Raw genomic sequence first — 18345 nt, forward strand, 5'->3', positions numbered from 1 at the left:
TTAATTACAGTTTTTGACCATTCAAAAAAGCTGCGAAGAACATATTTTTTAAGTCTTTATATGAGCATATGCTTTCATTTGGGTAAATACAAGGAGTGGAATGGCTAGATTATATGGTACATGTATATTTAACTTTTAAAGAAAAGATAAAGTGTTTTCCAAACTTCTAGTACTATTTTGTACTCCCACCAGCAGTGTATGAGAGTTTCAGTTCCTCCACATCTTTGTAACACTTAGTTTGGTCAACATTTTAAATTTTAGTTATTCAAGAAGTTATTTAGTGGTATCTCATGTGATTTTAATTTGGATTCCTCTGAAGAATAATGATATTGACATCTTTTCATGTACTTACATCCCATTCCAAATCATCTTTGGAGAACTGTTCAAATATTTAGCTAATTTTTTATTTGATTGCTTGCTTTCCTATTGAATTTTGAGAGTTTTCTCTATATATGCTTGATACAAGTCTTTATTAGATAATGCTTTGCAAATATTACTCTATTTTTATGTTTTTTTCATTTTCTTAACAGTGTCTTATGAAGAGAAGAAGTTTTAAATTTTGATAAAGTTCAATTTATTTGTTTGTTCTTTTACTGATTGAGCTTTTGGTTTCACATCTAAAAATCTATGCTCAACCCCAAATCACAAACTTTAAAAAAATGTTTGTTCCAGAACTTATATAGTTTTAGGTTTTACAGTAGATCCATGATCTCATTATGAATTGATTTTTATATTTACTTTGAGGTATGAATCACATTTCTTTTTTATACATGTGTCTTTTTTCCAGTTTTATTGATGTATAATTGATAAAGTTATATGTATTTAGGGTCTACAATGTAATATTTTGATATATGTATACATTGTGAAGTAATTACAGTACAAAGCTAATTAGCATATCTATCAACTCATAGTTACCATTATTTTGTGTGTGTGTGGTGAGAACACATCAGAACTACTTCTTTTCAAATTTCAACTATACAGTGCATTATTATTAACCTCTTATACCCTTTGACCAATATCTCCCATTTTCCCTTATCCCTTAGTCCTTTGTATCTGTCATTCTACTCTGTTACTGTGTGTTTGACCTTTTATTAGGTTTCACATATAAGTGAGATCATGCATATTTGTCTTGCTGAGTCTGTCTTATTTCACTTAGTGTAATGTCTTCTGGCCTTATCCATGTTGTTGCAAATGGAAGGATTTCCTTCTTTTTTAGGGCTGAATAATATTCCATTGTTTGTACACACACACACATCACATTTTCTCTATACATTCATCTACTGACTGACTCAGAATGGTTTTCATATCTTGGCTATTATACATAACGCTGCAATCTCTTGGAGATGCCAATTTAATTTATTTTGGTATATACCTAGAAGTGGAATTGCTTGATCATATGATATTTCTGTTCTTAAATTTTTTAGGAACCTCCATACTATTTTCTACAATGGCTGTATCAATTTATATACATACCAGTAGGTTCTTTTTTCCCCACATCCTTGCCAACATTTGTCTTTTGACTGTTTGATAAAAGCCATTCTAACAGGTGACAGGTGTTATCTCATTGTAGTTTTTGATTTTCATTTCCCTGATGATTAGTGATGTTGAACATCTTTTCATATACCTGCTGACTATATGTATATTTTCTTTTGAGAAACGTTTATTCAGGTCCTTTGCCTATTTTTCAATTGGCTATTTTTTTTCTATTGAGTTGTGTAAGTTTCTTATGTATTTTGGATATTAACTGTTTATCGGATATATGGTTTGCACATATTTTCTCTTATTCTGTGAGCTACCTTTTCATTTTATTGATTATTTCCTTTGTTATGCATGAATTTTTCAGTTTGCTGTAGTCCTACTTATTTAGTTTTGCTTTTGTCATCTGTGCCTTTGGCATCATATAAAAAAATCATTACTAAAACTAACATCATGGAGATTTTTTCTATGTATTTTTGTAGGAGTTTTATGGTTTCAGGTACATTTAAGTCTTTAATCCATTATGAATTAATTGATTTTTGTGTACGGTCTAAGAGAAGGGTCCTATGTAATGATTTTTTTTTTTTTTTGCGTGTGGATATCCAGTTTTCATAACATTATTTATTGAAGAGTCCATTATTTCCCCATATTCTTAGTACCTTTGTTGAAAATTGATTGACTGCATATGTATGGGTTTATTTCTGGGCTTTCCAATCTGTTCCATTGGCTTATGTGTCTAATTTTATGCTGGTACCATACTGTTTTGATTACTGTAGATTTGTAATATAGTATGAAATCAGGAAGTGTGCTTACTCCAATTACTTCTGTTCAAGATTGCTTTAGCTATCAGGATATTTTATGTTTCCATGAATTTTGCAATTGCTTTTTCTATATCTGCAAGCAATACTATTGGAATTTTGATATGGGTTCCAGTGGATTTGTAGATTTTTTGGGTAGTTTGAACATTTTAACAATATTCCTTCTTTCAATCCATGAACATGAGATATTTTTCCACTTATTTGAGTTTTCACCAATTCTTTTATCAGTTGTTTTATACTTTTCAGTGAGTAGAACTTTCATCTCCTTGGTTAATTTTTTTTGTAAGTATTTTATTCTGTTTCATGCTATTGTAAATGCTGTTGTTTTTCTTTATTTCTTTTTTGGACTGTTTGCTGTTAATGTATAAAAATGCAGCTGATTTTTGTATGTTTATTTTGTATCCTACAACTTTACTGAATTTGCTTGTTCTAATAGTTTTTGGGGTGGGCTTTAGGGTTTTCTATGTATGATTATGTTATCTGCAGAGACAATTTTACTTCTTCCTTTCCATTTTTTTTTTTGCAGATGTGCATCCAATTCTTATAGAACCATTTGAAAATACTGATTTTTTTCTCCACTGAATTGCTTATACACTTTTGTCAAAAAATCTGCTGTTTTAATACATGTGTCTTTTTCCCAACTTTGTATTTTGTTCCATTTACTTGTTTGTCTACCTTTATGCTAATACTAGACTGTTTTGGCTATTGCTGTTTTTTAATAAGACTTGACATCAGGTAATTGTTGGTCTTTCAGCTTTTTTCCTTTACAAAGTTTTCTTGAATAGATATTCAAACTTTTTTGCATTCCAACCCTTCACCCAGGTTTTTCTTACATTAACATCTAAACATCTAACATACCAGGGTATGTTTATAAAAAAAATAAATAACAGGGGTACAATATCCTTAACAGACTTTAATAGCATTTTACCATTTTTTTTTTCTATGAAAGGCTTTTTACTGAGCGAGGATTCAATATAGAATACCATTTTGCATTTAGTCATTAGGTTTAAATTTCTCCAATCTGTGAATATTCTGTTTCCTTAATTTTTACTAACTTTGACACTTTTAAAGAGTACTGTTAAAATATTTTGTCAAATTTGGTCTTGTCTGGTGTTTTCCTATGAAAAGACTGGGTTTATGAATTTGGGGGAAGTGTATTTTACCTTTTACATATTGTTGGATTTGACTGGCTAAAATTTGGCTTCCGTTTTTTTATCTATATTTATAAGAAATATTGATGCATAGTTGCTTTTTAAAAAATCGACTGGGTATGGTGGCTCACCCCTGTAATCCCAGCACTTTGGGAGGCCGAGGTGGATGGATCACCTGAGGTCAGGCATTTGAGACAAGCCTGGCAAACATGGTGAAACCCAGTCTCTACTAAAAATATAAAAAATTAGCTGGGCATGGTGGCAGTCTCCTGTGATCCCAGCTACTCAGGAGGCTGAGGCAGGAGAATCGCTTGAACTGGGAGGCAGAGGTTGCAGTGAGCCGAGATCGTGCTATTGCACTCTAGCCTGGGTGAAAGAGTGAGACTCAGTCTCAAAATAAAATAAAATAAAATAAAATCTAGTAGTTTTTAACATACATTGAGCTGAAAATAAATCCTCCATTTTAATTTTCTGAAATAGTTTGTGTAGAATTGGCATTATTTCTTTCTTAAAGACTTGATAGGGTCATCAACGAAGTCATCAGACTCTGAAATTTCTTTTATGGGAAGCCTTTAAACTCAAATTCAACTTATTTACTAGAGATAGGGGATTTTAGGTTTTCTATTTGTTCTTGAGTGAGCTTTGGAAATTTGTGTCTTTCAAGAAATATCTCTCTTTCATATGAGTTGTCTCATTTATTGGCATAATATTCTTCATGTTTTCTTGGTTATCCTTTTTAATATCAGTAGTGTGTAGTGTCTTCAGTAACATCACCTCTCTTAATCCTGATATTTGTAATTGTATCTTTTTTTTTTTTTTTGAGATGGAGTCTTGCTCTGTCACCCAGGCTTGAGTGCAGTGGCTTGATCTTGGCTCACTGCCTCCTCTGCCTCTTGAGTTCAAGCAATTCTCCTGCCTCAGGCATCTGAGTAGCTGGGATTACAGGCATGTGCCACCACGCCTGGCTAATTTTTGTGTTTTTAGTAGAGATGGGGTTTTGCCATGTTGGCCAGGCCGGTCTCGAACTCCTTATCTCAAGTGATCCTCTTGCCTTGGCCTTCCAAAATGTTGAGACTACAGGCGTAAGACACCATGCCCGGCCCTCTTTGTTTTTAATTCTTTATCTGTATGGCCAAATGTTTTCAATTTTATTTATTTTCTGAAAGAACCACCTATCAATATACTTGATTATCTAGTTTCCATCTCATTGGCTTCTCCTTTAATCTCTATTTTCTTTCTTCTACTTAATTTTAGTTTAATGTGCTCTTCTTTTTTTTTTTTTCTTAAGGAGGAAGCTAATGTCATTAATTTGAGAACTTCCTGCCTTTTTGATACTGTCATTTATTGCTACAGATAGCTCCCCTTCCTATGTTCAGCTTCAGGAACATCCCACACATTCTTGATACACCGTATAAAATGTATATGTAGTATAAATATGAAACATATTCACAGATATTTCTGGTATTAATTTATTATTTAATGTCATTGCTAAATCTGAGACCATACTGTGCATTATTTGAACTCACTTAAATTTATTGACACTTGTTGTATGGTTTACAATATTGCTGTGAATATTCCATGTCCACTTAAAAGAACAATTTGGAGTTGAATATTCTATGAATATCAGTTAGCTCAAGTTAGTTGATGGCATTTTTGAAATTTTATATACCCTTACTGATTTCCTGCTTATTCCTATTTATTAATGAAAAAGAGTTATTGCAATTTCCAATGATAAGTTTTCTATTTATTAGGAATATGTCTTGAAAAAGGAAGTAGGATGAAGTAGCAAGGATCATCTGTGCATTAGCAGGGAAGTAAAAAATACAAAAGAACTAGACATAGAAAACTGTGGCCTTTCCTGGATTACTAGGCATTTATCTCTTCTCCTCAAAACTTTCAAGTAACCTCTCATATTTGCAATAGGATGCCTGTGTTTTTATTGAATTTTTAGAGATAATTATATATGAAGTATCCATGATTATCATAAATCCTGTTAAATATCGGTATTGAAGAAAATTTGTGACCCATACGTATTTACTCAGTAAGCAATGACTTCATTTCCTGAATTTTAATATATTATTGATTCTATTAAGTTTTCTATATTCTAAATTGGGGTTTTAATAATATAATATGCATGTAGAGGGAATTTAATTTCTGCCTTTTCAAAGGTTATGTCTCATTTTTTGTTTTGTTTTGTTTTGTTTTCTTCTTTAATACATTGGCCAGATTTTCCTAAACAATGTTAAATGTAGTAGTTATAGTAAATAGGCTAATCTTTTATCAACTTGTAGTGGGATTAGCTCACATTTAACTACCATGTGAATAGTTTGTTTTTGCTTTCATATGTTTGTTATCATTAAGTAACTAGTTTTTCTTAGTAGTTTACAGAGTCTTATGAGAAATGGAGGTTGGATTTTATCAAATGAGTGTTTAAAACATCTATTAAGATTTATTTGTGAATTATGAAAATGACAAAGTATAGTGCTTCCTAATAATATAACATCATTGTTTTTTTTAAGATCAACTTGGGTCACAATAGACTATTTTATTATACTGTTAAATTTAGTGTTTTATTTTATTTGGGAATTTCTGCGAATGAACTAAGTGAATTGCTCTATTCCTTTTAAACATTGAACTATTTTTATCATGTTTTAATGTCCGAATGACATACAGCAGTTTCATAGAACAAATGGGTAGTTTTTCTATATTTATGTTACTCTGAAAATGTTCATATAACATTATAAATATCTGTTTATTCAAAGTTTGAAGGAACTCAATTATAAAAATAATTTGGACTATTTCAGTTAATTCTTTTGTGGTGGTATTTTTTTTCTCCCATGTTTATAGCCTCATTGAATTTTCTCCCATTTTTTAGTTATCTGTATGTAATATTTACATGCTTCTAGCGAAACACTTTCTTTGAAATGGAAGTGTCATTTTGCTAAGTCTGAAACTGGGACACATTCAGAAATGCTATTTTTCTCTGGTTTCTGTCTCAAATAGGCTCTTGTTAGTTCTATTTGTTTTGAATTTGATTATTCCTCTTTATATGATAGCAGGATTTAAACATTACATTCTTCACTACCTGCCCCCACCTCACTCTCCAACTCTCTCTCGTTAAGTTTTCATCACATCTGAATACCACATCTTGGTTTACTCTTTAATGTTTCACCTTTCAGTGCAATTTTGTTTCAGATGTGTCTTTTTAAATTAGCATCATCATCATTTTTTATACTTTTTATTGAAGTAAAGCAACAAACAAAAATACACATAGTGTAAGTGTTAAAGCTCCATTATCACTAAGTGAATTCATCCATGCAATCTTCATCCAGATCAGGAAACAGAACATTACCAGTATCTCCAACTCTCTACCTCCTCAAGTGTATTATTATCCTGACTATAAAATTAGGAAGTATTTTTTGTGTGTATGATTCTTTTCATTCAACATTTTGAGGCTGGACGCCATGGCTCACACCTGTAATCCCAGCACTTTGGGAGGCCAAGGCGGGTAGATCACCCAAAGTCAGGAGTTCAAGACCAACCTGACCAACATGGCAAAATCCCATCCCTACTAAATACAAAAAATTAGCTGGGCGTGGTGGTGCATGCCTGTAATCCCAGCTGCTTGGGAGGCTGAGGCAGGAGAATTGCTGGAACCCAGGTGGCAGAGGTTGCAGTGAGCCAAGATTGCACCATTGCACTCCGACATGGGCAACAAGAGTGAAACTCTGTCTCAAAAAAAAAAAAGAAACATTACTTTGTAGTTGTATTGTGCTATATATTCTGTTAATTTTCATTGTTGTTTCGTAATTACTGAAGAACTATATTACGATTTATTTACATATTCTGCTATTGATTGACAGTTGATTACAGTTTGGAATATAAACTTTTTAAAATGTATAAAAAATACTAATTTAGGTCAGGTACAGTGGCTCACGCCTGTAATCCCAGCAGTTTGGGAGGCCGAGGTGGGTGGATCATGAGGTCAGGAGATCAAGACCATTCTGGCTAACACGGTGAAACCCCGTCTCTACTAAAAATACAAAAAATTAGCTGGGCGTGGTGGCGGGTGCCTGTAGTCCCAGCTAATTGGGAGGCTGAAGCAGGAGAATGGGGTGAACCTGGGAGGCGGAGCTTGCAGTGAGCCGAGATCAAGCCACTGCACTCCAGCCTGGGCGACAGAGCGAGACTCTTTCAAAAATAAAATAAAATAAAAAATACTAATTTAATGGTAAAGCTAAGAAATTTTCCAAAGGAGTTGTATCAACTTAACATTTTCACCAGCAGTTTCTTGGTATTTTATTTAATCTGTATACTCACCAATTATTGCTTTTTTTAGTTTTAATTTTATGTTAGTCACATTCTGATAATGTGTAGCAATATTTCTCTGTTGTTTAAATATGCACTTTATTGATTTTTTATTTTTCGAGACAGTGTCCAATTCTGTCACCCAAGCTGGGGTGCAATGGCATTGTCATGGCTCACTGCAGCCTCCATTCCCTGGGCTCTGAGTAGCTGAGACTACAGGTGCGAATCAATATGCCCAGCTAATTTGTTTTTTTTTTGTAGAGACAGGATTTTGCCACATTGCCCAGGCTGGACACCATTGATTTTAATGAAGCCGAGGTTTTTTTTCATATATGTGTTAGCCATTTGGATATCCTTGTTTGTGAAGTGGTTGTTCATGTTTTGCCCATCCTAATTCCATTGCCTTTTTTTTACCTAGTAATATGCAGATTATCATGGAGATAAGTTTTTATATATATATATATGTATTGTAAATTTTTTTACATTCTGTGATTTGCCTTTATTCTTTCTAATATGATGTCTTTTGGTTATTGGGAGGTCTTAAGTTTATCAACTCTTAATGGCTACTAGTTTGTATGCTCTGTTTAAGAAATCTTTGCATGCTCCAAATCCATTAAGTTATTTCATTTTGCCATCTAGAAGCTTGGTAGAATAGTCTGTAGTATATTGTAGCATGTGCATTTTCTTCCCTCACCCCAGGTCCAACAAGCACGAGAAACCTCAGTGTTTATTACTCACACAGGCGTATGCAAAGCAAGGAAAATATTTGAGTGAGCAGCTGTGGTGTCTCACCAGTAAGAGTTTGCTTTTATATGTCTCACAGGAAAGAAGGGGAAGAGAGAGAGTGAGATCATGTTGGAAAGATATACAGAAATTCCTATAATTATACAGTCTAGATAAGATGTGCCTGTAATGGTGGCATTCTACAGAAAACAGTGAATTAAGATATGGAAGTGATCAAATCAAGAGGTCTTGGTGTCTAAATGGCTTGGGAGGGTGAAGCTGCCAGGGATGATTTCAAAGAATCTAAATTAAATGACTAAGTGTTTGGAACTGAGACAGAAGATATAGAAAAAGACTTCTCTGGAAAGAGAAATAACTTTATTAAATTTTTATTGTTTTGTGTTTGAATTGTCTTTGGAACTTTTGGATAATGAAGCTTGATTATTTGGAAATACTGTTTGGAACCTCAAGAGATAAGCCAGGACTAGAAGCAAAAAATTAAGAAGTTAATGATATGTAACTAATATTGTTGGTACCTGGAAAATTCCAAAAAGAATGATGTAAGGCTTGAAAAACAAGTGAATTATGGTACTAATAAGATATACTTTAAAAATAAATGCAAAGAAAAAGTTACTATGTGAAAAGTCACCTTGACATAAAGAGAAATTTCTAGCAATGATAGAGTTGATAGTAAATTAATTGGGTAAGTTGGCATGTATAAGAAATAAATTTGTCCATCAGAAATTGGGTTGGTAAGTCATGGAAACATAGAAAGAGTCATGGAACTTCTCATTCTTCCAGGGCCTCAGGCCAACGACTTAATTGACTGATTTCAGAATCTGTTGTGATCACTTTAGTTTTTTTTTTTTTTTTTTGTATCATGTATCTTTATTTAAAACCTGAAGAACCAACCTTGGACCCTGAAAAATGAAATTGTGTGGCATGACACTCTATGAATTGCCTTTAAGAAGTAGCATAGGTCGCTTTGTTGAGTGATAGATGCTTGTATCACTTTAGGCCAGCTACAAGGTTCTGTCTTTTTAGGAAGCTTCTATGGTTCATTTAAAAATCGTAAACATCGCCCACTTTTTGATGGGGTTGTAATAACAGACACTTCTCAAAAGAAGACATTTATGCAGCCAAAAAACACATGAAAAAATGCTCATCATCACTGGCCATCAGAGAAATGCAAATCAAAACCACAATGAGATACCATCCCACACCAGTTAGAATGGCGATCATTAAAAAGTCAGGAAACAACAGGTGTTGGAGAGGATGTGAAGAAATAGAAACACTTTTACACTGTTGGTGGGACTGTAAACTAGTTCAACCATTGTGGAAGTTGGTGTGGTGATTCCTCAGGGATCTAGAACTAGAAATACCATTTGACCCAGCCATCCCATTACTGGGTATATACCCAAAGGATTATAAATCATGCTGCTATAAAGACACATGCACACGTATGTTTATTGCGGCACTATTCACAATAGCAAAGACTTGGAAACAACCCAAATGTCCAACAATGATAGACTGGATTAAGAAAATGTGGCACATATACACCATGGAATATTATGCAGCCATAAAAAATGATGAGTTCATGTCCTTTGTAGGGACATGGATGAAGCTGGAAACCATCATTCTCAGCAAACTATTGCAAGGACAAAAAACCAAACACCACATGTTCTCACTCATAGGTGGGAATTGAACAATGAGAACACATGGACACAGGAAGGGGAACATCACACACTGGGGACTGTTGTGGGGTGGGGGGAGGGGGGAGGGATAGCATTAGGAGATATGCCTAATGTAAATGATGAGTTAATGGGTGCAGCACACCAACATGGCACATGTATAAATATGTAACAAACCTGCATGTTGTGCACATGTACCCTAAAACGTAAGGTATAATAATAATAAAATATATATATATATAAAGAAAAAAAATCCTAAACATCAGGGATGTGATTACTTAAGAATAAACTGAAAAGAGAAGAGACCTGGTAATATAACTCTTAGAACTATATTAGGGTGAGAGCAAAAGAAATAAATTCAGTGAAGACTTGGAAAAAAAATAAGAGGATAAGGGTAGAGAATCAGAGTGTGGAGAAATAATGGATAACAATGAAACAGGAGTTTTAAAAGGGTATAGTCAAAAGTTTCAATGCTGCAGTGGTGACAAATAAGAACTAAAAATATGCGATAGACTTTTGGAAGTAAACTAAAAGATGATAGTCATGGGTAACTGAATCTGAACTGAAAAGAAACATTTGAAGTTTTCTTTTTATTTTTCTCTGAGTTTTTTTTTACACAAAAACTTATCACAGATTTTTGTTTGTTTGTTTTACAAATGCAATAATTAAAAGAGCACCAGTGATAACTACTGCATTTTATTGAGCATCTCTAATATCTTGGCACTGTTAGAATATATATATGTTTGTTTATTCTTTAGCCCAATAAGTTAAATATCATATTTGTCTATTTTACAGATGATGAATGGGGGTTTTGAAAGTTTAATTCAAAAGATATGCATAGTGATGCACTGAGTGGCTGCAGCACATGTAGTGGCTGGAATTTGACATAACACCTGTGCTGTAGTCACTACAAGAAAGTACTTAAGAAAATTAATATTTCTATCAGGACCTCTTCTGATCTCTCCTTACTATTTTGTTAACAGGCATTATTTACTCAGGAGAAAAAAGTATAGGAAACTAAAGAAAATACTGAAGATAATCTCAAATGGTGACAATCTTTTTCAATCTCATCTACACTTCAATTTTGGAATAGTCTATAATATTTGAGAATTAACAGAAATATTGCAAGATAAAAGCTAGCAACTGTTATGTAAAAGTATCCATTTTCCATGGATTCCCGCTAAAAGACTAACAGTTACTAAATCATCCCCACAAGCCAACTGCTTTTAAAAAGACCTCTACTACAACACAAGATGGTGCCACTAGCATATTATGGTCAACACTTTGTGCCATTAGACTACTTCTACCAACTGTCCTCAGCCAATACATTAACACATCAACATACAGGTGAAAAACTAAATCAGTTCAATAACCAACCTATGGCCAAAGTGCAATCCCATAGCAATCACTTTGCAGCACCTCCACTGGGCTCCAATAAGAAGGTCCAGAGATGCTCAGTATTGCCTTCTCCCAAATATCAGGACAAAATTTCACAGAGCTTCTGTGATAGGATTCTGAATTCACCATCGTTCCATGCCAAGCATCAGAACACACCTTCAATAGGCCTCCACTGGAGAAGTTCATTGTGGCCTGCTCAAAGAGCCCTGAACTCTCATTTGTTGCACTCCAAAGCTCAAACAACGTCTTCATCTGACCTCAACATGACATCATCACTGGAGCTCAAACAAACAGCCCTGAGTTTACAACTACCCTTCTGTGAACCTCAAACAACATCTTCAAGCCTAGATGTTTGCTGGAGATCACTTTCATTGAAGTCTCATCAAAGAGTCTCAAGTTCATCATTATTTCGCCTCCAAAATCAAGAAATACCTTCCATAAACATCATTTGGACATCATCTTCCTTGGGACCCAAACGAAAAGCCCTTAGCTCGACATTGCTTCAATCCAAACCTCAGAAAACATCCTCATTGGACTACCTTTGGACATCTTCATTGCAGCGCAATCAAAGATCTTTGAGTTCACCATCACTCAACACAAAACTTCAAACAAGTGACTTATTTTGGACATCACCTTCTTTCAAACCCAATCAAATGGCTCTTACCTCTCCATTACTTGACTCTAGGCTTCAGAAAACACCTATATTGAACTCTAACCCCACTACTGGAGGCTTACCAGTGTCCCATTCAAAAGCAAGGCAATCAGCATCATCATATTTTGTCCACCCATCTGAGAATTTACCATTGTTTCAGCTCAATTCTCAGTCAATGTTTATGCTTGATTGTAACTTCCAGACCACGAATTCACCTGTCTGTCACTCCAAGTTTCAGAATACCACTTCACCAAATGGCAAACACAGAGTCACACATCTACCATCACCCCATCCAAAAACAAACATCTCAGGTCAATTATTATCAAGCTCCAAACACTGCACCAGGAACACAGCTGCTTCAACATTAGGTTTCAGACTCCAGAGTAAAAGCAGCTTTCAGTTTTCTCCAAAGACAGAATCAAATAAAGAAATTCCTTGGACTTTAAAGTATAGTCAGCCCTGCATTGTTAAAGGTGGAACTGTCCCTGATGATGTTGTAAATAAAATTGTCAATTCTATCTCGAATACCAGAATACAGAGGGATCTCTGTAGGCAGATTTTGTTTAGAAGGATGAGGGGAAGGCCAAATCCTCATCCTGGTCCTCGCTTGTCATCAAATTATGTGGTTTGCTTAGCTTGTGCTTCCTGCCTAAAATCTCCATGTAACCATCTTAGAGGAAAGAAAAATCCTCATTGTGCAACACTTTCTGTCATACCAACACCTGAGGCCAATTCTGAGGGCAAAATAGAAGTGAAATTAGTTCTTATCCTTTCTCTACCAGAGACTTTCTCATCTTGTCTCCCATTCCCTATGAAAGAAAACCAGCCTAATGAAGCCCCTGAAGACAACCTTGAAGGAGTAGAGAAGATACAGCAGTTTTTCCCCACATCTGAACGGGATATCCAGGGACTTAATATGAAGCAAATATGGTGGGCGGTAGCCCCCGAAAACAAAGTTATAGGCCAACAGCCCCAGGCTATTGACTGGCTGTTTTATGTTAAAAAAAATAATTCTCAGCCACAATCCCTGCTCCCATCCTCCTCCTCCTCCACTTCCTCCTCCTCCACCACCTCCTCCTCCTCTGTTGCCTCTGCCTCTTCTGACTCCTCTTCTTCATCTTCTTCCTCCTCTTCCTTTTCCATCTCATCCTCTTCCTCTCCTTCCAAAGAGTTTATGACCCTCACTCTCTCACGTCCTGTATTCCGTAAGGTACTTAGCTACCATCGGTTGCCTGCAGGGGTCTCCTGGCTTGAGTTTATATATAGCAAAGATTACCAGCTGCATCCCAGAAAACCAAATCGAAGCCAATCATCATCTCTTAAAACAAAGCCTGTGAGGAACAACAATACAGTAAAATGGAGAAAGGGAGCAAACACACTGTTCAAATTTTTCCGGACAAAATGAGAAATTGTGATTAAATTAACGTTTAGTCTGTTTGAAGGCATTGATCTCTTAGTTCTTTGAGACTAGTGTTTGATTTCCAGGGAACTATTATCCTAAGGTCTATTTTCTAGTTAAATAATGGACTGTGATCTTCTAGAAGCCCAAAACTGAATCCTATGTTTTTGACTGAATGTCTGGCTTATAGTAGCCACTTTGTAATTATTGTTGAGTGAATTTAACATAGTTGGCCATAGACCAGAAATACTTCATCTGTCTTACCCTAAATGTATCTAGCTCATTAATATTCCCTTTCCTCAGAAGCCAATCTATGCTAATCTGTTTCCCTATGTTTAAAGAAAAGTCAGATCATGTTCAATGGGTAAGAAAATCTATAAAGAGAAATCCTTTCAATTATTTGTTTGTAGAGAAAATTCTTCTATGTCAATATCCTACACTCTGAAGTCCAATGATTTATTCAACTTTAGTTAATAAATATGAAGAAAGAATAACTACTGTTACAAATAATCCTACTTAATGCTGACTGTGTTGATATTTTAATTATGGGCTCTTAAGTCACCTGTTCATCATGGCTATCTACACAAATGAAATGAGTTAATAAAAAATGTTTTAAAAATGTTTTTGTTCCACTGGGTCTACTGGTAGTGGGAAGAGAGGGAGTTGCCTTACTTACTCACCTTAAGTGTTAATTTCTATCTCCAGTGGCTAGAATTTGCATCAGTTACATACACTAATGACTTACAATCCCACTTCTCCACTCCACATCTTTTCTGGTCACTGGACTGCATATTGGACATTTCCAGTTGGAGCATGATACAGGCATCTCAAGCTCCACATGGCCAAGCCAGAATTCATCATCTTTACACTTAGAGTTTACATCTTTGAATCTATAATTATCGGCTCCTGTATTCCCTGTGATTTGTCATCATAATGTTATGGTGTTTTTCTCATTGCTTGTTCCTCTCTAACTTCATTAATTCTATGGCATTATTACTTCTAGAATCCAGCTCTTTTTTTTTTCCATCCTCATTGCCACCCTGCTAGTTGTGGTCACAGCCATTTATCACTTAGATGTGGCAATAACTTGTGTGATGGTTAATATTAAATGCCAACTTGATTGGATTGAGGATGCAAAGTATTGTTCCTGGTTGTGTCTGTGAGGGTGTCAGTGGACTGGGAGAGGCATACTCACCCTCAATGTGGGTGGACATCATCTAATCAGCTGCCGGTGTGGCTAGAATACAGCAGGCAGAAGAAGGTGGAAAGAGCAGACTTGCTGAGACTTCTTGTCTCCATCTTTCTCCTGTGCTGGATGCTTCCTGCCCTCGAACATCAGACTCCAAGTTCTTCAGCTTTTGGAATCTTGGACTTACATCAGTGATTTGCCAATCTTCGGCCACAGACTAAAGGCTGTACTGTCGGCTTCCCTACTTTTGTGGTTTTGAGACTCCAACTGGCTTCCTTGCTCCTCAGCTTGCAGAAAGCCTATTGTGGGACTTAACCTTGTGATTGTGTGAGTCAATTCTCCTAATAAACTCCCTTCATATGTTCATCTATCCTATTAGTTCTGTCCCTTTAAAGAACTCTAACTAATACAACTTGTAAACATACACGTTGACTTTTGAACATATTTCTGAGACATAAATTGGTCACCATGGTGTCATGATGTTTTTCTCATTGCTTGTCCCTCTCTAACTTCATGAATTGTATGGCCTTATTAGTTTCTAGAATCCAGCCCTTTTTTTCCATCCCTTTTGCCACCCTGCTACTTGTGGTCATAGCACAATTGTGGTGCGGCTGTGGTTATAAGCAGCCACTGTGCTGCTTATAATCCTTTAATCACTGCCTGTTGTTTTCTGGGAAAAGTCTAAATTCCTTTTCTGATTGAACAAAGATAAAAATGGATTTCCTCTTCTATTCCAGCCTCCTACCAATGCTTCATGCATGCTGGTTTCTTTATAATGCATAGAATGTGTCAAGCCTTCTCTTACATCTTAACATTTTAAATAAACAATTTTGCTGTCTAGAAAGATCTTTCCATTTATCCATTTTTATCCTCTAGGGCTCTGCTTTGTGTTAACATCTGAAGGGAAGCCTTTTCCTGATTCACTTACAAAGGGGTTAGTTGGCCTTCCTCTTGCCATGAAATTCTGTGTTCACTCGTTGTACTGCTCTTAACCACGCTATCTTGCAACCATTTCTTATCTCTCTTCACTTGCTAGACTGAAGACTTTGTTCAGCATATTTTACCTGTTTTTTATTTTCTATGCCTAGTCTTTGGGAACAGAGTAAATGTCCTAAAGTGTGTGTTGATATTGATATTGAGTTAATGCTATTGAAGTTCTTCCTTTTTTTAGAGTTATTGAGCCTTTATTTTTTAATAGTCTTACTGAGATATAATTGACATGCAGTAAACCGTACATGTTTAAAATACGCAATTTTATAAGTTTAGACAAATGTAAACAACCATGAAAACATCATCACAATCAAGATAATTATACATAAAGATAAAAAAACTGATGATGACATTCAAACATTTTCTTGTGCCACTTTGTAATCTCTCTTCTATCCTTCCTGCCCTCCAAACAACTGCTGATCTGCATTTTGTCACTATATGTTAGTCTGTATAATCTAGAGTTTCACGTAAATGGAATTGTGCAGTATGTATTCTTTTCTATCTTCTTCTTATACATAGAATAATTATTTTGAACAAAAAAAGAAAAAATAGAGTAATTATTTTGAGATTTATTCATGTTGTTTCTTCCATCAACAGTTCATTCTTTTTATCAGTAAGTTGTGTTTCCATTTTAATTCAGTTAAAATATTTTATACTTTCTTTTTTGATTTCTTCTTTGATCCATTAGTTATTTAGAAATATATTATTTAATTTTCAAATATCTGGAGACCATAATTTCTTTTGATTGTGTAGGGTAACTAAGTCTCTTATTTGCTGTTCATGTATTTTACCACAGCATTCTTTTAACCAACTTCTCAGCACCTTTGTTTTCATGACCTTATGGCTGCTACTCCAACTTTGCTGTTCATTATGACAATTGGGCCCACCTTGCTTGTGGGATTATGTGTCATCACCTGGCCCTCTTATTTCAGGATCCTTTAAAAAATGTGTATGTGTATATATATATATATATATATATATATACACACATATATATACACACATATGTGTGTGTGTGTATATATATATATACACATATATATAAAATACAATTTTACTTTAAGTTGCAAATCAAAACCACAATGAGATATCATCTTAAGCAAGTAAGAATGGTGATTATTAAAAAGTCAGGAAACAATAGATGCTGGTGAGGCTGTGGAGAAATAGGAATGCCTTTACACTTGTTGGTGGGAGTGTAAATTAGTTCAACCATTGTGGAAGGCAGTGTGGTGATTCTTCAAGGATCTAGAACCAGAAATACCATTTGACTCAGCAATCCCATTGCTGGGTATACACCCAAAGGTATATGAATCATTCTACTATAAAGACACATGGGCATATATGTTTATTGCAGTATTATTTACAATAGCAAAGACTTGGAACCAACCCAAATGCTCATCAATGATAGACTGAATAAAGAAAATGTGACACATATACACCATGGAATACTATGCAGCCATAAAAAAGAATGTGATCATGTCCATTCTAGGGACATGAATGAAGCCGAAAGCCATCATCCTCAGCAAACTAACACAGGAACAGAAAACCAAACACTACTTGTTCTCACTCATAAGTGGGACTTGAACAAGAAGAGCACATGGACACACGGAGGGGAACATCACACACCGGGGCCTTTTTGCGGGAGGTGGTCCAGGGAAAGGGGGCAAGGAGAGGGAGAGCATTAGGACACACACCAAATGCATGTGGGGCTTAAAACCTAGATGACAGGTTGATAGGTGCAGAAAACAGCCATGGCACATGTATACCTATGTAACAAACCTGCACACTCTGCACATGTATCCCAGATATCCCTCTTTTTAAATTCTTTGAAATAAATAATGTTTTATTGTTCTGCATCTTTCTCATAAGATTAATGTGAATTATTCTCACTACCTGTTGTCTTGGTAAGAACTTATACAAGAATATTACTGATAATGGTAATCGTCTTTGTCTTATTTCTTACATCAAAGGTGTTTCTTTATAGCATCTTAGTATCAAATATAATGCTAGCTTATGTACAGCAGATCACTAATGATGAGGAAGAACTGATGTATGAGATCAAGGCTTACTGCAACCTCTTTAGAAAACCATTTTGACACATTATATTCATCTTGAACTACTCTCTGATGAAGCTCATAACTTGTAATTGTTTAATATCTTCTGTACTAGACTAAATTTCATGAGTAGAGGTCCTGTGTGTATTTTGTTCACCACTAACTCCTCAGGACTTGGTGATACCTGGATCATACTAAATACTCTATAAATATTTGTTGAATTAGTTTAAACTGAGTAGTTCAACTGATTTTTATTTATTGATGCAACTTACTGTTTAATTTTTCACCTTTTAGCTTGTTTTCTAAACTTTGTGTTTCATTGTAGCATCTTTTTACTTCTTTCCTTTATTTTACGGACTACGATTTTGTCGCTCTGAACTTTTCCATGCTATAGGAAGTTATTTATCTTTTTCTTAATTCTAACAGTATCTACTTTCAAGTTTTTTTCCCAGAGAATCCTTTAACCTATATTTTTCTGATATTTTAATTTGTAAAT

At 34.9% G+C, this 18345-nt stretch overlaps 1 protein-coding gene across 6 annotated transcripts in view; it reads left to right on the top strand.

Annotated features, from left to right (window-relative positions):
• Window positions 1-14439, top strand: part of CSNKA2IP (casein kinase 2 subunit alpha' interacting protein) — a 138277-nt gene extending 123838 nt beyond the window's left edge. For all 6 annotated transcript variants that reach the window (XM_034956965.2, XM_055110165.1, XM_055110163.1 and 3 more), the window contains one exon: window positions 11151-14439. In XM_034956965.2, coding sequence (XP_034812856.2) covers window positions 11421-13622 — 2202 coding nt within the window. In that variant the 5' untranslated portion in view covers window positions 11151-11420 and the 3' untranslated portion in view covers window positions 13623-14439. The remainder of the gene's footprint in view (window positions 1-11150) is intronic.
• The last annotated feature ends 3906 nt before the right edge of the window (window positions 14440-18345 follow it).

Source organism: Pan paniscus, chromosome 2 (assembly GCF_029289425.2).
Source record: "Pan paniscus chromosome 2, NHGRI_mPanPan1-v2.0_pri, whole genome shotgun sequence".
Classification (NCBI taxonomy): domain Eukaryota; kingdom Metazoa; phylum Chordata; class Mammalia; order Primates; family Hominidae; genus Pan; species Pan paniscus.